This window comes from Fulmarus glacialis, unplaced genomic scaffold, assembly GCF_000690835.1.
Source record: "Fulmarus glacialis isolate BGI_N327 unplaced genomic scaffold, ASM69083v1 scaffold23800, whole genome shotgun sequence".
Lineage (NCBI taxonomy): Eukaryota > Metazoa > Chordata > Aves > Procellariiformes > Procellariidae > Fulmarus > Fulmarus glacialis.
The window spans coordinates 34,353-54,289 of NW_009188825.1; the positions used below are offsets into that span (position 1 = coordinate 34,353).

Sequence of the window (19,937 nt, forward strand, 5' to 3'; positions counted from 1 at the left end):
CCCCCCCGATTTTGTTTAATTTTTATTTCTGCTGTAGAGTGGATTCCATATTTTAGATTCAAGGCTGCCCATCCAGGTATTTCAAACCAGCTTGTCACCTGGAGAATTGATAACTGGCATACCCTCACTTTAGTGCTGCTAAATGGTTTTTCTTCTCAACGGTATAATTATATTGTGGCTTAGAACTTCAGAAATTGGATTGTGGTTGCAGAAAGTGTGTTTCAAAACTCTAATTTAAGCTATATTATATAGGAAAAAAACTCCCAGCAAACCAGACCACCACCATTGTTTTATCTAACACTCCCAATTTGCTACAAATTAGGATATTTTCGACCTAGTCTCTGCTTAAAAAGAGAGAAGCTGCCACTGCTTCTTGGCCCCTTGCCCTCTCTTTAACAACAGAGCTAACGCGGAACCTGCTGTATCGAACCTTGGCAAAATCCAGCTCTCAGCGGGTGGGCCTGGATACTTACTTGAAATGTTGGATTTCATCCCCGCCAAATGTTTTATAAGGATTTTACCTTTAAGATAATTGATTTTTGGCTTTTGACCGACTGCTCAAGAGCAGTCTTCTGTGATAGTTGGGTAAGAGGGTGTGTAAGGGAGCACTGTTGTATCGGATGCGCAGCCCTGTGGACTGCTTGCATGGTGCTCGTACCTGCAGGTTGAAGGCAGCATGTGAGATGTTTGCGTGCAATCCACTGGCCTTGGGCGATCTCCACAGCCCAGGCCATAGACGATTGAGGATTGAAGCAGGGCTGTTCTGGGCTTGATGCAGTGCCAGCCGTAGGGTGGTTGACTGAGCTGGCAGAAAAGAGAAGTCTCAAACTCGGGGGTTGAATATGGTCTCCAGCTGATAAGGAGCAAAAAGATGTCTAGATTTATGAAACCATCCTTTTCTTCTGAAAGAAAGCTGAGGAGTGTTAGAGGTAAAATCTTAAGATATCAAATGTTCCTGTACTGCCCAAACTGGCCAGGAAGAAAGTGCTTTATCAGGGAGGTGGAGACTTTCCTTCTAGTGTGCACGCACTTTTTAAAAAAAAAAGAATAAAGAATCTGACAATGTACTTGGAGTGAATAATACTGGTTTTACTTTGAGACCCTGAATACCCGTTTACCTCTTTGTCTCTTATTTTTCAGGCTGGACGCAAAGAAAGAAGTGATGCACTGAACTCTGCAATTGATAAAATGACCAAAAAGACCAGAGACTTGCGTAGACAGGTAATTAATATATGAAGTTGATACTTGCTGAGACAAATGAGTGCATTCTTGCATGTTTACCCTCTTGGAAATTCGTTATCTGTTGGTTTGTTTCCAGTGGGCAGTGGGCTTGCCTGCTTGTATTTAGTGAATTAAAAGCTAGAAGCTTCCAGTGCCTGGTTCACAGGGAAGCATGGGGTGGAAATGTAATCCCCTGTTAACTGTGTAATAAAGATGTTGGATTTTTAATCATCCGTGTGGCAAGAGAGATTTAAAAAAAAAAGCCACCTCACATTTTATGGATTTTGAACATAATCAGGTATGTTTTATAATTCTGATGGTATTCATCTCGGAGAGCTTATTTTCTTTGAGGACTGTATTTATGTAGCATCAGTTTTTTGTCTGTTTATTTTTTACAGCAATATATTCTCCTTTTCAAGTAAATGTGAATATGGATTAAGTTTGTTGAAAAATATTTTTATTCTAGTAGAAAAATAAAGTTAAATCAGCATGTTGTTTAATCAGCTGAGGGAAAGCAGCAAATTTACTCAGACAAAACCAATATGAGCTGCTAAATCAATATTTGTGGCCAAACTGGTGACTTGCACTTATATAAGTAGTCCAGTTTTTTAAGGGAGATTTAATTTAAATTGAAGCAAAAAGTGTATAGACAAGACTTAGTACAGGGAAAGCCTTGACCACACAAAGGAAAACGGATCAACGACAAAAGTACTTAAGCTTTACGTATTAATACAGTGAAAGGAAAACAGCAGTGGAACACTACTGAAAAATTTCTCATTCTTTTATTTTTATTTTAGCTCCGCAAAGCTGTTATGGACCATGTATCAGACTCTTTTCTGGAAACAAATGTTCCACTTTTAGTATTGATTGAAGCTGCCAAGAATGGGAACGAAAAAGAAGTTAAAGAATATGCCCAGGTTTTCCGTGAACATGCCAACAAATTGATTGAGGTAAGATGGTACAAATTAAAATTAAATTATCACTAGTTAAACTAAGGCAAGACTATGCAAAACACATTTTTCAATTCTGTTGAAACAAATAGCAAATTCTGTAATAAATTTGCTTCTTAAATTTTATTTTAAGGAATTTAAATACAATTTAATTCAATATTTAAATAATGAAAAATGTAAACTTATCAAAAAGCAGCAGCTACTGTTACATAACCCATGTAGTTTTAGATATTATGCAACGTGAGTATATTATGCTGTTACCTTTACTTGATTTGTTAATTGGAGATGGTGATATAGAGTAAGGGAGACTGTGGCATGACTGTCCTGCTGTACAATTTGACCTGTTGCTTCAAGCCTGGGTTTTTTTTCTTTTCAGTAAAATACCAGTGAATATAAACAGACCTTTTATATGAAGACTTTTAGAATGAAAACCTGCTTGCGTGCGTAAAAAGCAAACAACGGACAAACAGAAAACTTGCAATAACAGCAAAACTGATCCCTGCCACCTTTTTCTAATAAAAACCCAAAGGCTCTCAAACTGATGTTACTCCAGACTAAAGCTAATCTGTGGGAAGGTCAGCTTAAATGGGACCGACCTGTCTTAACCAAAGTGCATTAAAGATCATTAGTCTACTATTAAATGTAAAAGCTTTCCAATAGGTAGCACATTTACAAAGAGCAACAGAAGTTCATACCCTGTATTCATAGATGCATCTTGGTAACCTTGTCCTCTTGCCATTGTTTTCGCATGAGAGCTTTGTGCCTGCTGATGCTAAATGCCAAGGAGCAAACATCTATAGGTATTGTTGAAGAAACATGCCACTAAGAATAAACTTCAAAAAACTCCTCCTGTGCACTTCTGTACACTTTGAGGCATCAGCTGGCTCGTGCGCTTAACCTCAGCAGCTACCTGGGAACAGTCAGATACCGGTTAATGTGTTTTTGCTCTCTTGGTGTCACTGTGTTTGATAATTGAGTCCATGTGTCTCCTGGGCTCATCAGGAATACTTTCAACACAACTTGACAGATTTAAATTACTCCAGAATAAGACTTACTGAACATCAGTAAAAGCAGTTTCTGACTCTTACTCGATATATTTTTCTCACTTTTTTTAAAGTCTTAGGGGCTCTGAGCGTGGTGCGCAACTGCCCCATAGTCTGGGGTGCGTCAAGCTAGTCCAGTTCTTCAGAGTTGCTGTCTAAGCAATGAAAATCTTTAATTCTTCAAAGGTATCCATTCTTCACTTTTGGCCTGCTGCGTTTCAGTGTAAATGCTATCTTCACGTAGTTTCAAAGTTATTTTATTCTAAATTTTAAGTAACTAACATTCTTCAACAGAACAGCAGGCGGAAGACAGTGCTGCTGTGCCCCTGCCTTGGCAGCAGGATACGGCTGTGCCGCGTGCAGTGGTGGGAACACTTTGAAGAGGGTTTTGTCTAAAGCTTCCCTTCTTCGTGTTGCAAGCCTAATATATCTAGAAAATTATTTTTAGGGCTTGTTTATAGTTGACTGGCATAACAATAGCAGTGCCTATTCTGCCATAGTTCTGCCACCTCTTCAGTGGATGTGTGGTGTCCACACACGGAGTTTATTGGCATAATTACAAAGGAGTAATTGCACTGCTCTGTCCACGAGCTTCCCTCCCGTCCTTGCTAGGTGAGTCCTTCAGAATACATGTGCCATCTGAAAAGCAATGGGTGGCTGTCCTCACTGGCATGTAAGAGTAGTTTTTACTGACCTTACCTTGTGTGCAAAATGCCAAGCTGCAAATGAGTTTTACAGAACCTCTGTTCAGCCAGTCTCTCTGTCAAGAAAGACTATTCCACTGAAAGTATGCATTAAACAATATTTCTGACTGGCATCAAAAGGTTCTGCTAAAATGATACGCTGCTGCAACAACTTTTTGAAGGCTTGCTTATTGCTTTTGCTGTCTAAAATGTAACTATAGCTATAGAGTAGCATGGTCTTAGATGACTTACAAACCTCTTCCATGAATGTAGATGGATTAATATATATGCTTAGCTTCGACAGAAGGGGAATAGTACTCCTGCAGCGCCCTTGTCTCGAGGGGATAGAGAGCCACTGCAGAGTCGTATGCGATGTCAAATTTACTGTGAAGGAAGACAGGTCAGGGTGGGTTGCACTTACAATGTCTCGGTGTATCTCTGCCGGAATGGAGAAGGATGTTTTCAAGTTCCCATATGATTCTGCTCTTGGGCAGAAAACTCAGCTGCAGGTATCCGGAGAAACAATAAAAGATTGTGTAAGAGCAGAACAGAAGATCTTCCACTTGGTGAGATGAGAAGTGATTGCTTCCACCTGTTTTCAGTGAAAGATAAGTGTGCTGGCGAGTTTATCATCACTACCCTCAGAAATGCTGCTGAGTGACTCAAGACATCAAATGTGACAAAACAGCTGCAGTGCAGAATGGAGCTGTGCTGTGTATCACGCCGTGATTGACAGACTCCTGTGGTTTAGATGCAGAAGAGAACATGTCCTTTCCTTTAATGCTGAGCGATGGGAAGAAACGGACGTAAGAGACCTGCTCTGCCCTAGGTAACTCGACAGATTCCCATCTGAATTAGTGAGGAGTTTTACACCTTGGATTTAGTACCCCTTTGTCCTGTGACCTGGAGGAGTCAGTGCTGCTTTCCTGGTGAACCAGCCACTAGAGTGGACTGTGATTTTTTTTTTTTCTTTTTTTTTTCTTTTTTTTTGACACTAAACTGTTGCAGGCGTTGGCTAGACAGGAGGAGTGCCATTGCTGCTTCTGCCCTGGGTTAGCACGGGAAGTTCTTTCTCCTGCAGTGCAGAGGTGTTTACGGGCCCTCCAAGTAGCTGTAAAGGGATGCAAGCACATGATTTGGGTAATTTTATTTTGCAACATTCCCTTTGTGGCAGCAGAGCACTGTCTGCTTTGTGGTTCCTAAAGTCCAGACAGCCAAATTTGACCAAAAGGTGCAATAACCACAAAAATCTGATTTGCCTGCTGAGTCTGTATCTTCTAGAGAAACCATACCAAAACCATGTCCCAAAGGGCTTCCATCTATTTTGTTTCTCACGTAGTAAAATACTAATCCCCTTATCCTGTCTTTTGAAAACTGAGTAATGGTAAAAGAGTAAAATGAGATTTGTCTCAGTTGAACAATATGTTTCAAAGATAGCTTTCAAAATTGCTCTGTACTAACAGTCCATTAACTAGCTAGCACTCTACCTGAATTTTGTTAAAGGAATTTAATTCAGGAACTGAGAAGCCAATTTAAATGCAGCACACAAAAATAATGGAAGAGAAAACATTTCAGGAACCAGTGTAAGAAAAAGTTTAAATTCACTTGTGAACTATGGAAGTCTTCCTAATTTACAGATTGTAAAGTACGTACTTGTGTTCCGGTGGTTTTTATGATGGTGGGTAGAGTAACCTTGGCTCTCTAATCTCTAACTTTGCTCTTGAGGAAAGACAGCTTGGCATTGGCATCCCAGATTTAATGTTCCTCCCTAGAAGAAACTAGGCTGTCCTGCAACTTGATGCTCATTTTTAATGATGTCACTTAGCACCTGACTGCACAAAAACTGACTTTTTGTTCGTCCCAGTCTTTGAAGTGTGCTTGTGCACAAGTTGCCTTTGTGCTGCTCCCTGTAGTCACTGCAGTGATACTTCTGGCTATTCTCTGAAAAATGAAAAAGCCGTAAATGTTAAGAAGAAACTTTTGCTACACTATTGAATGCTTTAGAAAAATAAAAATTAGGTTGTCAATTTGTCACTGTTTTATACTGTGTAGTTTTAATGGAAAAGTTTTTCAGACCTTAAGAAATTAGGTAGTTAAAAGGTAGATGAGGACAGAGTCCAGGTTAAAATCTTCCAGTAGCTGTTTGCTTGCTGAAGAATATTTTGGAAAGGGACAGTTTGTAATTCCTTAAAAACAGCGAATAATCTTATCTTATTCTGGAACCCAGTACCCCTATGTCAAATGTTCTTCTCAAATTTTGTTTTTAAGTTTCTTTCTCGGAGAAACTTTGGTAAGACCAGGGAGGCGAAAGCTCTCAGTGATGTTTCATAAGCATCAGTTTTCTTCCAGTGGCTTTAATTTATCTGAAAAGACTGCTCTTTGCCTTTTTTTAATGCACTGGGTTGTATCTTGCATATGGAGAGATGATTTTCTCATCTTCAGTGAAAACCCATGAACAGATGCAGACTGCAAATTTATTTGCTTGGAAAGAATCACATTTAGGCACTTGCAACTCCATAAGCTATCCGTAGCCTCTCCGTGCTGACATTTTCCCCTTCTGTTGCCTTAACTGACTAGCCCGATGTCCTAGAGTAATTCTTCAGACCTCAGTCTAAAAATACCACTTTCCGAAAACCCAAAGCCTTGCACACTTGCAACATTTTTATTGCAATTTATCCTGATTTGCCCATACTTGCAGCCTATATATTCTTCAGAGAGTCTAACAGCTGCAGGTTTTTTACATGTGAAAGGCTTTTAAAAAATCTGAAGTGGGTAAAACATAGCTTGGGTTTAAACTAATAGCTAGCTTTTGGACTTCAGACACAGCAAAGGTTTTGAAAAACTGAGGCTTGCCTATCCTCTGTTCATGAGATATAACTTACCTGGGCATAGCTAGTTACCTTTGTGATAAAGGTATGCAGTTAGTGTTTGTGCATCTTACACATTTATTAAAAATGAAGCATAGAATGGAAGTATCCAGCAGATCTAGAAATAAATCTGGTCTCACAAGATTATCCTTTGTGTCTATTAGCCATCTGATTTCCAAAATTTATACCAAGTTTATAAAACTAGCATCTTTGGAGGTGGGAGTGGACTGGCTTTGCTCATTCTTAAAATATTCTTTTCTTCATGCTTGCCATCAAAGGTATGTATCAGTACTGAAAGACAGAGATGATGTCTCTTGGGTGAAGAGTGCAGACAAGCATACCACTTGACACCCAAATCAAATATTGACTTGGAATGTTTTTCTGAATCTTTGGGTATATTAATCGCTCAAAACTCTGCATTTTCCAGGCTAAGGTCATTATCAGTCATTACTGTGGTATGTGAGCACCTATTTTTCCGGTTCAGTAAGCTAATTTACAGGGGGAAAAAACCCTGCAAACTCAAGGTTGTCTTTTACTTGCTTTTATTTTTAAGGTAATTGTGTATTACAAGGGAAATGTCCTTGCGCTATGGTTTGGAGAAAAGAGGCAGGGTTAGTCCAACTCGAGACTAATTTCCCATTTTAAGATGGAGAGCAAAATGTCTTTTCCAAAGAACAAGGACATTTTCTGTAATTTGTCTATAGATAACCTTGGCAGCAATTTAAAACAAATGTCTTCAGTAAATGACCAGTATAACTCTAATGTGCCCTCTGAAGTCTGACACTCTTCAAGAACTGATGCACTTTCCTTCTAAGTTATTTTATTAGTCAACTAATTCATAAATAAATTAAATTCTACTCATAGAACATGCTTTCCTTGCATTCATAATCAGTAAAGTAGGAAAGCCTCAGCAGAAAAAAAGTTCTTCCATTTTCCAACAAAACTGGATATATAAATTTAATACATCATACATAAGTAAAGGCAAGTGACCTTTTAATTGGGTAACTTTTGTTCTCATAAGGTTTTTTTTTTTTGGCCAATCTTCTAATGCTACACCAAATTATGTATGAAAGGGTCCGTAGAATGCTGGTAGAGATTAAAAATCATGTTGGAAGAGGAATAAGAGACTTCAGGATAATCTTTCTATCCAGATTTCATTATAAATACACATGGGAGAAGCAAGGTAATCAGTAATCTGACAGTGAAACTGATGGGTGAGATGAAGTGATTGAAGATGAATCTGAACCCTCACATATCTGGACAGCAATTGGGGTGTTCAGAGACTTTCTTCTATGTGAAAATGATCCTGGTTAGCTGCTGCTACATGGAGGAGATGCCATACCTTTTCCATAGGGGCAGTCATTATGTTGTATGATTGTTCAGAGTGTGGGGCTTGGTCTTTAAACACTTGCGCCAAGGGAGATGTGAAGGGTGTAGAAGGTGGAGTGAGTTAGGGTTTGGAAAACTGTTAATGTCCTTTTATCTCACTAGAAATAGCCCTGTATTTACTCTGTTCCTTTTTCCTTTGGAAACAGATGGAAACATTTGGTGAAAGGGAAATCTGTAAAAGAGGTCAGGAAGTGTAAGCACGGTTGAGTATAGGTGCTGTTGACATGATGTCTTCAGAGGTAGGTAAAAAAACAATAGAGTCCTGGCCTATTTTATTTTCCAGATATTTGAGTCTTAATTCCAACAGCATTTTTAAGTAGCTTTTTAGGTACAGCTTTTATAGATGTGGCATGAATGTTTTAATTCTTAATATATAACTAAAAGCCTCAATGCATGTCTGGATTTTCATCATGTTAGTCATTAGCAATATTGGAATATTAGTCATGTAGTGTCATCAAGGAGTTGCCTGAAGTCTGTGTAAAGCTCATTCCTCTTACTATTTTGTCGCCTTCTTCAAGAGCATAATGTACTTATAATTACCGTTAAACTTGTGATTAACAGTTGCCTGAATCGCCAAAAACTGGTTTAAACAGCTAATCGTAGGCACCAAGTTGGAATACTTTAGTAAGGTCATAATGCCGCATGCTCTGAGTGATAAGCAAAATGAGATCGGAAAGAATTATGATTTCCGCTTTGATAAACAGAGAGGCTTTTTTGGATAAGGATAATTATTCAGGTACTGTCCAAATATCACTACTAGAAATGCTTTTATTTTAAAGGAAAACATTTGTGTTGCTAAGAAGCATCTAAGATGAGGATTCGCTTTGAAAGTTTTAGCTGAGGATCAGATCTGCATTACATACCAGCGGTGTGATTTCTGTCATGGTAGCTCAGATCGACTTGTGTAACTAATGTGTTTTGTGCTTATAACAACATTTTATCACTTTAGCTTGTTTGTCTGAGGAAGGCATAGTTCCTGTGCCAATAGTTACATCTGCTGCTACAGCTGCATCTACGAGGGGCACGGTGCCCACGTAGCACACTGATATTCCTTTACCAGCTCTGCTTTCTGTCAGGTCTATAGAAAGGGTAATCTACCAGTCTGGAAATAAAGGTATTCCTGTACTGCTAGCACTTTACTACTGTGGATATGTTTTATGCTATAGATGTATTAGTTCCCTTCAAATGCCTCTTTCCCCTCTTTGATTAAAAATTTTCCTGTTGGCAAGAGAGAGAATTGCTCTCCCTTCTGCACGTGCTGCTCAGTAAATGGAGCCCAGTTCGGTTTGTCATGGTGCACAAACTCTAGGTTTGCCCAACTGCGTGAAAAATTCCCCTTCTTTATCACATCTTGACAACACGTGGGGTTGCACTCTATTGGAGAAAGACATTTCCTCCAGGTATGGAAGGAGCTCGCCAGTGTTGAACAGAGCTTTGGGGGACAGCTATACCTACAATAGCACCAGGTAGTTGGAGATGGCTCGTTTAGGTTGAGAGCCAAATGCAAATCTGTATTCTTTAACTAGATTTTTAGACATGCAGACACAACTTAAAAGGTGCAAGTTTTGAGATTTGATCCCAAAAGAAAGGTGGTTACCCATGAAAATATTAAGCAATTGCCTCAATATTATAGGGAGCAGAAAGTACACAATATTGTCTCTGATCCCCTTCCTCTTTCAATCAGTTGGCAGTCTGTTGAAATAAAAAAACACCCTGAAGCCCCCGTTTCTCATTATCTAAAACTTTTTAATCAAAAATGAAAACATTTTGCTTGCCAGTTTTGTTCCATCTAGCTGAAATTTCCCCACCACGTGTTTATAATCAGACTTGAAATTAAAATTGCTCTCATCTTCTGCATGAGGTTGCAGAGCTCTGGAAATAGCAGTTCTCTCAATTTTAGTCCATTGTTCCCCTCGGTGCTTTACGTTTGGAGTTTTTCCTGTGTGCGGCTTGTTTTATTTAAAGACTTTTACTATTTTAAGTTAATACATTGGGATTCTGTTGCCCACAACAAGCTCTTGCAAGGTACCTTCTGTAGAGCTGCACCCACTTGCAACTACTTAAGTCGTATAAAATCAGAGAGTAGTTCACAGCATGACTCCCGGTAACTTGCTCCAGAGTCCCTATGGACTGCTGTCCCTACACACGTTAAAAAAGTGAAACTGTGTTGTGTAATTTGTAATTGGTTATGCCTCTGCAAAACTAGTGAATTTATAGGATTGCAGCTATAATGCAGACTTCTCCCTCATGCAGTACCTATTAGGACTGGACATTAAAATGCTCACATTTGTCTTGAATATTGTAGTGTGTGAGTGAATTAATAAATGTATGGACGTACTGAGTAATAAAAGCCTTTTTTTAAGAAGGATGGAAATTACCTAATTGACACATCTCTTCTGAGAGTCCTCAGTTGCCACATAGTTTTGCCAGAGCAGTTGTTTCTGCAGATAAATTAATTTAATGGGCTTTGACCATCGTGAAGTGGGTCTGTTCTGTTTTCTTAATACGAGGGAGGAAGAAATTAGATGTGCTGTTAGTGAATTTTGTGAGAGTATCAGATACACTTTCCTTTAGCAGGTCCTCAAGAGGAAAATGTTGAATTGGCTGCCTGTCCATTCTCTCTTTTTTTTCTAATTTTATTTAAAATGGGGCATTTTAAGCTGCTTAAAAGTGGTAATTTGCATTCCCAGAGAAATTATAAAATAAAAATTAAAAAAAAGAAGCTGAAATTTTGAAGTTTAATCTGAAATTAAAATGCTTTGAAATTAAAAAACCTTTGAAAACCTTTAAAAAGCTTTGTTTCCATGTTGTTTAAATTCCCAAATTTTCTGTGTATAAATGAGTATGTGTGTTATTTTTGCACAGGGGTTTGTGAGCATCAGTTATAAGAGGATACTGGTTAATGTTAAACTGAAAAGTTGAGTTTTTCAATAGTAAGACTATCTGAAAGCTCTTACTTCTGCAATGCTATTTTTACGACTGCAGTTGCAGATGAGAGTAGTCAGACTCTTAGAATTCAATTAGTGTATGTTTGTCTCCTGCATAGCAAATATAATCCTTATTTATAACAATGCTGTGTGGCAGACACAGCTCTGACAATTTTAAATTATGCAATAATGAACACATTACAGAACCTTCTTTGGATTACACCATTGCCGGATGATTGCACCCAGCACCCATTTAGGAGGGCTTTGTGTATTTGACTTTCTGAGGAAGCTGACCTAAAAACATGACCTGTAAACAAGGGGAAAAACTTGGTGTTGCTTCTCTGAAATCAATCCAGGTGCATGAAGCAAAGACTTTGTATTAAACTTTCAATGTCAGCCTTGAAATCCTTGAAAAAGATGATGTAATGTATTAGAGATTATAGTTCCTTTTTTCTCTTGCATTTTTTGTCTCTCATGGAAAAAGCAATTTGTCAATCCTTTAGTAAACAGTTCCATGTAAAGTAACCCCTCTACCTAAGCTAGGATGTCAGTGCAAACAGAAAGTTTAACAAGTATGAAGCTGTAGCAGTATGTCTCGATTATTTTCAAGAGCATAATTTAAGAAGCTTGATGACCCCAAGCTCCTGTAGTTGAGGCTGCTATAGTCTTTGAATTGCTGGAAGACATGGCCCCTTAGTCATTATCTGAACAAATTTCAAGTTTAAAAAAAAAAAAAAAAAGTATTTCAGGTGAAAAAGGTAAAAACTGCCTATTGTCAAAGAAGGCAGTTGTCTACAACAGCTGACAACACAAACATAGGCTGACAAATTGTCACTTACGGAGGAAAAACTGCTTTGGAAATGTCAAGATTTTTCCTCATTTAAAATTAGCAAATTCTGAAGAATCAAAATAACTAGAGTTTGAGATGGAATCACTCTGTAACAGATGGCACAATATCTTTTTTATATTGGAATTATACTTTCCCGTTAATAATGTATTCTCGATTGACTCTTTGCACTGAGATGGTGCCTACCTCCAGGAGGAACCACTTAAGTAATGCTTCCTCCAAAGGCATCATCTCTGATGATGCATCTTACAGTACTCTGATGTCATCATTAATACCAATCAGATTTGAGTTTCAAAAACTGATCAGTGCATGAAACCCACTTTCCAGACCAGTTCGTCCAGCTTTGAGTTTTACTTGGCGCCAGTTCATTAGTTCAGTTTGTAGAAATGGCTGTGTCTGTGCACTTCTCGCCAATGCTCAGCGCATTTGTCGCTGGGGGTAAATTTAAACTCGCTCATCTAAACATTGGCAGCTGCTTTGGGTCCGTCCTGCCTTTTGGAATACATGAAGCCATCTCTGGGAGATGGTTGTATACTCTATGAGAGCCTTGATACTGCATCAAAAAGATGCTTTTAAATTGGTCTGCCAGTGCTGCAAGACGTATCTCTGAACCACATTGGTCCGATTTCTCTAGTCTGTCTTCATCCCCTATGTATTTTTAACTTTTTTCAAGAGATTGCTTGTTATGGCTGATTACATTATTTGCTTTTTTTTTGTCTCCTTTGATGCCTGTGCCAGTAGTGCTGATGTAAAGGAGCTTGATGATATTGAATGGTAGGAATGAACAAATGCAGCGGGAATTCAATTGCTGTTTTGCTCTCAAGCACAAGTGTTCTTTCTAAATCAAGTCTGACCACTTACTATGTCAGTCAGCTACATTGTTGGAGACACGGAGAAACTATTTCATTTACATTTGATTTAAGGGAAATTTTTGTTTGCTTGAGGTGCTCTATTTTATTTGGAAGTTTTAGAAATGTATGATTTCCAGGTGCTCTGCATGCTTTAAAACAAATCTGGCCATAGTTGATCTTCATCTCAGCTGCAAAATCGTATGCATTATGTGAACCTGTCAAATAACTGGCCAACAGTACCCTATCCTCTCTACAGACAGGGAGTTTGGAGTTATTTGTCAAATATCACACAGGAGTTATTGATGATGGGTTCTTTTAGGTACTTTTAAGATTCAATTTCTTAATCATACAGCCATCCACCTCAGCTGGTACATGCGATTTTAGAATTCATATTATAGAGCGTCTGATAATTAACAACAATTTAAAATATCTCATTGTAATGTCATTTACAACTTGATTAATTAGTTGACATTGCTGCTCTTAAATTTCAAATTTTAAGAGGTTTGTGAGTGTTTTCCAATAGTTTGACAGAGTCTTCCCATGGGCGCACTAAATGCGGGATTGCTGTGAATTTAGGGCCATGTCCTGCAGCGCTCTAAAGTCGTCTCCGTTGCTGCCACATCCCTGCTTCACTCTGATGTTCAGCAAATAGTTTGCTGGGAAGTTTATGTGCTAATCTGGCAGAGAAACTAATCCACCAAAGCAAATAGCTTTCTTTTGGAGAAGCATGCTGAAATGAAGTGTTGAGATTTGGAGACGCAGCAGTACGATGGGATGTGGCAGCCAACAGTTGGATTGTCTTACACTGCCAAAGACCTTCAGTCAGGGAAGCACACACGCTTCTTTCATAAAGGTTGGCAGTCCCAGTCGGGCAATTTCTAAAGAAGAATTGCCATCAGTGAGGTATTCAGAAGAAAAATGACTGTTCAAAAATGACTGTGCAAAAAAGCAAAATTTCATTGTACCATGGCAGGGACACTCAATTATAAACTTCTTTGCCTCTCTGTATTCAGACAGAGCGGGGTTTCTGTGCGCTTGATTCATCACACTTGGCTTGAGAGAGAGCACAACATCTCCAGATATCGGAGAGGCTGATTTTGTAGTGCTTCAATGTCGCTTTTATTCAACCCCTACTCAATAGAGCTTTGTGTTCTTCTCTCTCCTAGAGATTGTAACTGCTGCCACGGAGGCAGAAATTACATGGAAATATGGACCATAAAAAATATTGGCAAACTGGTGTTTCTCAAAAATATGACCTGTGCTTAAAACAACAGCAAAATCTTTATTTGACTTTTAAATCATGGCATCTTACTGTCTTTTGATTTTTTTGAGCCTCTAAACAAAAGCATAATATACTACAGCTCGCTGTGAACTAGGGATTTAAGACATGGCAAATCTACAGGGGAAAAAACCCTATGTTCAAAATAAAATCCCTTTCTGATAGGGCATTATAGAGAGTACAGCTGTTTGGTGGTAGTGCTGTGCAGAGAGGAACAGAGCTGGAGACTAGCAAATGTGGTAACAGAAAGGAGGGAGAAAAGAGCCTTGGCTAAGCTGGGTGCAAGCTGCACGACCTTGCAATGAACGGAAGACTTACTGCAACTCCACCTCTTAATATGTAGGTCTTGTCTACGAAGACTAGTGGAAAAAAAGTTGAGGAGTAGGACACTAATGTTCCTGAAAGATGGCAGAGTTTTCTGTGTTGTGTTGATGCTGCATAGTCTTTCTCTCAACTTCAGTTTGTTTTCATCCAAATATATGCTATTGGCATCTGTTTACTTGGTGGTTCAGTGTTGGAAACATACCTCTCTTCTTGACAGCGCATGGCTGTGTATCTTATGTAGCTTGATTTGGAACTGGAGAGAGGAAGAGGCTGTGCGCTTTGCAGTGGGAACTTGCTTTTTGGTCCCAAAATTAATAACAGGATTGATGAAAAACACCGTTCAAGTATGTTGACATGTGGTTGACAGTTTGTGGGACAGTGATGTATTCTGTGTGGGAACATCTGTCGTAAGGGAATGGCTTGAGGAGGGGGAAAAGCACAGGATGTAGCTGCAGAAACTACTTCAAAATTACTTGTATACGAATGCACGGGATAGTTTAATTAAAGGGAGACTGGAATTTCCCCAACTTATGGAGAAAAGTATATGGAGAAATCTAGTTCACTGGTGTTACTGAGCATCTGCTGGCTTGTGATGATGCTTTTACAGCACATTTTACTGAGGGATTTTGCAGGTTGCTCTGCCTCTGAAAGGACAGTACTCAGTGTTCATCTCGGTTCACTTCGTGCTATTTTTACAGCTTTCTGTGTTCAAATGGCTCAGAATAACATGCTTGTCATTCACCTGTCAACTAAGAAATGTAACTTACTTCAGACTTCCTTCCCCTGAGAGTAGCTCCAATATGAGGAATATCTTCAATTACCAGAAAATTCTGTGCTGTCCCCTTCCTGTGTGCTCTTAAAAGGCAGGTGTTTACAAAAGGTCCTCTGTGTCAAGATGACCTACTTAAGGATGCTGCTGTGCAGCAGGTCAAGGTTTTGGAGTAAAGTTTTTAGCGTCACGAGATGCTATTCAAATTTTGGGGAATTGTGGATGGATCTTCGAGATCACCTGTGCCAGCACGTGGTTTTATTCAATGAATCGTGGCATAAATGGAGAGCTGGAGGAACACGTGCCTGATGACTGCAGTCTTTGACTAGATAAGAAGTACATCAAGTAGTTTAAGCCAATGCATTCCGGATACCTGTATCCTGTCGCAGAGGTTGCGCTCTGTGCAACACCAGCAAAACAGCTTGAGCTTTGCAACACCACTGCACCGCTTGCATAGGTGAATTGCTTGATGAGCCTCCAAGTTCTTTTGCTTTGACACACAGTAGGATATAGAAATGTTTCAAGAAAAAGGGAGCATCCCTACGCTTATGGACATGAGGAGGCTTAATCCTTGGATGCATGGGAGCTGGATTGTTTTTTTAATTGTGTGATTGCTGCTGTCTCACTTGTGTGGGAATGGGCTTTTTAACTGTAACTTCAAGTGCTGCCAGTGATGCTCTTGTACTTTTTACTGGAGAAAACTTAGCTGAATCAGTGGTAATAATGATCTGTCTGCTCTGTTTGAATGACTATGGTTTAACGATCTAATGTGTTACGATTTTATGGCTAGAGAAGAAACAGATGTCATGAGTGGTTTCAAAACTGGTTAGAACATGAATGAGTGTGGACGCTTTCTATTTCATGATGGGTTACTGGTCACTGGGGGCGTGTAAAAAGTTTCCTACAGAAGGAAATAAAACTCAATTTTAACAGTTCTGTTTTGTTTTCTCCCATCTCTGACACAGGTTGCCAACTTGGCCTGTTCTATCTCAAACAACGAAGAAGGTGTGAAATTGGTTCGCATGTCAGCCAGCCAGCTTGAAGCCCTGTGTCCCCAGGTAATAAAGAGCGTAAGAACATAAGACATACCCAAATAAGTTGGGCAACTGGTCCTGCTTCTGGCCTCTGTTCTGGCCTCTTAGTGTCTGTCTACAGACTTGGTGCAGAATTTGACTTTTTCCTTCATGTAAGTAGAGAATGAAATGCAGCGTAGGCATCAAGACTTAGAGACTTTAAAATATATGACAAAGTAATTAGTGATAAGAATGGGTCTTTTTTACATAATAGCTCTAATTTCTTTTGTCCAGGGTATTCTAGTAACCTGCGAGACAGTAAACTGGTGAAGCTTCAGTGGTTTATTGTGCATGTTCATGTTGCAGGAAGATGTCTTGTGAAGACTCTACCACTGCTCCTGTGCATGCTGTAAGATGAATTATAGAGATACTATTTTTTGTCTGAGTAGAATATAAATATGCCAAAAAATCTCGATAGAGCAGGATCAGGGGAAGCTTGCTATGCGTGAAGAGTTTGAACCTGGCTGAGACTACCTTTTAATTAATAACTTTTTAATGGAAACGAGGAAATTAAGTTCATGTAAGCACTAGACTATCCTCTTCCATTTTGACAGCCCTGATGTTTTAAATGTCAACAACTAGATACTTGGATGAACCCCTGAAGACTACAGTGCACTGTCAATTCTTGTAATTTACATTTTTTAAAGCAACAGGAAATTCAGATCGAAAACATACAAGTAAGCTGTTGTTGGTAACGAGGAGCTAATGGAAAATACGTACTCAAAAATGTGGTCAAATGGCATTTTATGAAAATAAGGTGTATTGTCTCAGGATTATTTGGAATTTGTTCAGGTTTTCCCATATGTGTTGGTCCTTTTAAAATGAGTCGAAAGGAAGAGAGATATGTACACTGTACCCGCCTCAGTAGGAGGGGAATTTTGAGGGAATAGGTGAAGATAGTGTGAAGAGCAGGACTATTTTACCTTTTCTATTACTTTTAAGTAACAGTGCTATTAAATAGGTGAAGATAGGCACCTGAGCATAAAACATTAAATACTGTCTAGGAGGCCTTTTGTCATCCTGGGGTGGACTTCTGTGGTTCCCACTCCTGGATCAGACCCTGGGGCCAGTGCATCAGCTGTGTTGGCTGTGCAGTTCTTTGCCTCCCACGTCTGGGGCAAGTGGTGTGTATGGCTTGTTAAAAGCAAAGGTCAATTTTTACAGTTGGAATAAAGCATGTGGAAGAAAAAGCTTTTAAAAATACATCTTATCTGGTATAAGGGCTTGCTCTTTCCTAAAGTAACCAACTAGGCTGGACATAATTTGTTTTTTAGTTATCTCCGAGAATATGAGTGTCTAATGCATGTTGCTCCAAACAAATGCTGATGCTTTTGAAATAATCATCTTAAGAAAGTTAGGTTTTCTTTGAATCTAAATGTTTCTGGTAGTTGTGCAAGTCTGCGGGAGTGTTTTTCCTTTCCCCATTGCTGAAATTGTGTGTATTTCAAACTCTTCTGTCTTTGCTTTTCCAACAACTGCTTATTTAAATAAATCTACTACTTTATAAAATAAACACTATGATAGTCAACATGAAATAATTAACGAACTATAGTCAATAGTCACCCAACTGGAGTCACATATACTGAAGTGCAGTTGTTAACTTTTGACTTCAGGGATTACGGATAATACATTTAACATGCGTTGGAAGCTTTGATTATCTATAAATGGACAAGGGCTGTAACTGATGGATTTTGGCTTTACAAAGGTCACATATCTGAACTTCCAAGCCTGCAGTTTAGATGCTCCACTGCACTGTCTTGCCCTAATTTCAGGGTCATCACCAAGAGATTAGTAAATGACACTATAGATGTTCATAGCACTTGCAAGAGTGCTTTTATATTACATGTTCTCTGGTTGATTCTTTAATGCTCTAAGAGTATTTAAACATGTTGTAAATCCTGAGAGATAATTAGGGGCACTTGTCTAAACTGTTTTACAAATGGCATCTGTGTTTTCTCCTAACAATACAGAAGTTTGTCTTATGCCAGTCTAAACGACGCAGCACACTTTCGTCCTCTTCAACTGTGTTACTGAACGGTCCCCAAACTTTGATTATTCTGTATAATCTCTAAATGCTTCTAGATATAAAGAACAGCATAGTGGGATTTTGATTCTTTTTTTTTTAGACAATTATCTGTTTATTTTGCAGTTTATTCCTGATGAGATTTGCAGCTGCTTCTTGAATCCTTTTAGGTGTCTGTGCTGAACAAACATGTGAATTAGGAATAAAATACAGATTTAATCCAACATTATCTGCCTTTTTTTTTTTTTGTTGCTTAGATGGTATTTTTCCAGGAAGATGCTGGATTCAGAATGAGTCAAGTCAATCAATAATTACAATAGTCTCTGAAACTCAAGTGAATATATCAATATCACACAGAAATATGATGTATGAAATTTAATTCAAGGTATTGCTGTGGTTGAAAGGATGAAACTGAAATTCAATGCACTTGAGTCCCAGGTAACCTCTTAAATAGCTTAGCTGAGCAGAGGCCATTCTGGGAGTACGGAACTCCTGGTTAAAGAATGATTTCTGCAGAAATCAATCTGTAGAGTTAATTATAAAAGCTGTATCTCAAATAGAGCAGTTACTCGGTCCCTTGCCATAACTAGCCTTCTTGAGCTGCAGCAGGAGTAAGGAACATGCAACACTTCAAACTGGTTAGGGAAAACTTGGAAGTTTTGTCGGTACGGACAAGAAGTCAGTCACTGCCAGTGTCAGCTATGCGTTCAGACGTTCTCAGGTCTGAAAATTAATTCTTTGAGGGGAAAAAAGATGCAGAAAATTTTTCATCTGAAAAGTCTCTACAAAAGCAAGCAGTTAAATTTGTTTAGTATGGCTATGTTACTGGAAATCAGCTCTTCCTCAAGAATAACATCATCCTTCCTGTTTGTGAGTCCCCAGCCAATTAACGCAGAAGTTAATGCGAAGTTGAAACTTAATGTGATATTTAGAGCTCCCTTTTGATGGTGCAGAAGGAACTCTTGGGAAGAACTGTGCACACTCTGTAGCAGCCAGTTGGGTGACTTGTGTTAGTCTGGGTTTATAGTGGAGAAATAAGGCAGCATTAGAGGGTCACTGGTGTTTTTTTCATGAAGCTTTGACTTACAAGCCTGCCTGAATTCTTTTTTTTGAGGACATGCATTGGTGAAAGTCTGTATATCGAAGTGAAACAACTTTGTCCAGCATCTCGCAGGAGTTACCTGCAGTCCTGCAGCTTCATGCCTTGCTAGGTGGTGGGGGAAACAGGCCAGTCTATGGCGGGTTAAGGTGAAGGAACAAAAGTCCTCCACTGCTACAGTTAAATGTTTTTAAAAAAAAAAAAATGCTTAAGATGTCTTTCATAATGGAAATGGAAAAGTACTGCTGTGAAATGCTTGGAATAGTTGCCTGTGCTTCCATTTGCCTAGCAGAGCACTGGGGGAAGTTTTCTTTGCCTTCTTGCTAAACAGAGAGCTTGCCAATGGTAAATTAGCGAAAGATTTTGTTTATCTCGACTCAAAAACCTGGATTCTCGCTCATAACTTTGACTTGTGAGTTCTGTTTCCAAGAAGTACTTGCTTTGGGAGCCTGCAAAAACTGTTTTGTAACAGCATTTTGCATTAAAGATCTCTGAGAAGAGAGCTTAACCATAGGAGTGTTTCTGATCATACAAGCTGTAGGTGTTTAGAAAGCAACAGTGAAAACGCCCCAGTACAGCTCTTGAAAGGAAA

The 19,937-nt window shown here is 39.0% G+C and overlaps 1 protein-coding gene across 1 annotated transcript in view; it reads left to right on the plus strand.

Moving 5' to 3' along the window:
• The first annotated feature begins 1,143 nt into the window (after positions 1-1,143).
• CTNNA1 (catenin (cadherin-associated protein), alpha 1, 102kDa) overlaps positions 1,144-19,937 on the plus strand; it is a 47,896-nt gene continuing 29,102 nt past the window's right edge. The window contains exons 1-3 of the mRNA XM_009579971.1: positions 1,144-1,221; positions 2,019-2,171; positions 16,116-16,208. Coding sequence (XP_009578266.1) covers positions 1,189-1,221; positions 2,019-2,171; positions 16,116-16,208 — 279 coding nt within the window. The 5' untranslated portion in view covers positions 1,144-1,188. The remainder of the gene's footprint in view (positions 1,222-2,018; positions 2,172-16,115; positions 16,209-19,937) is intronic.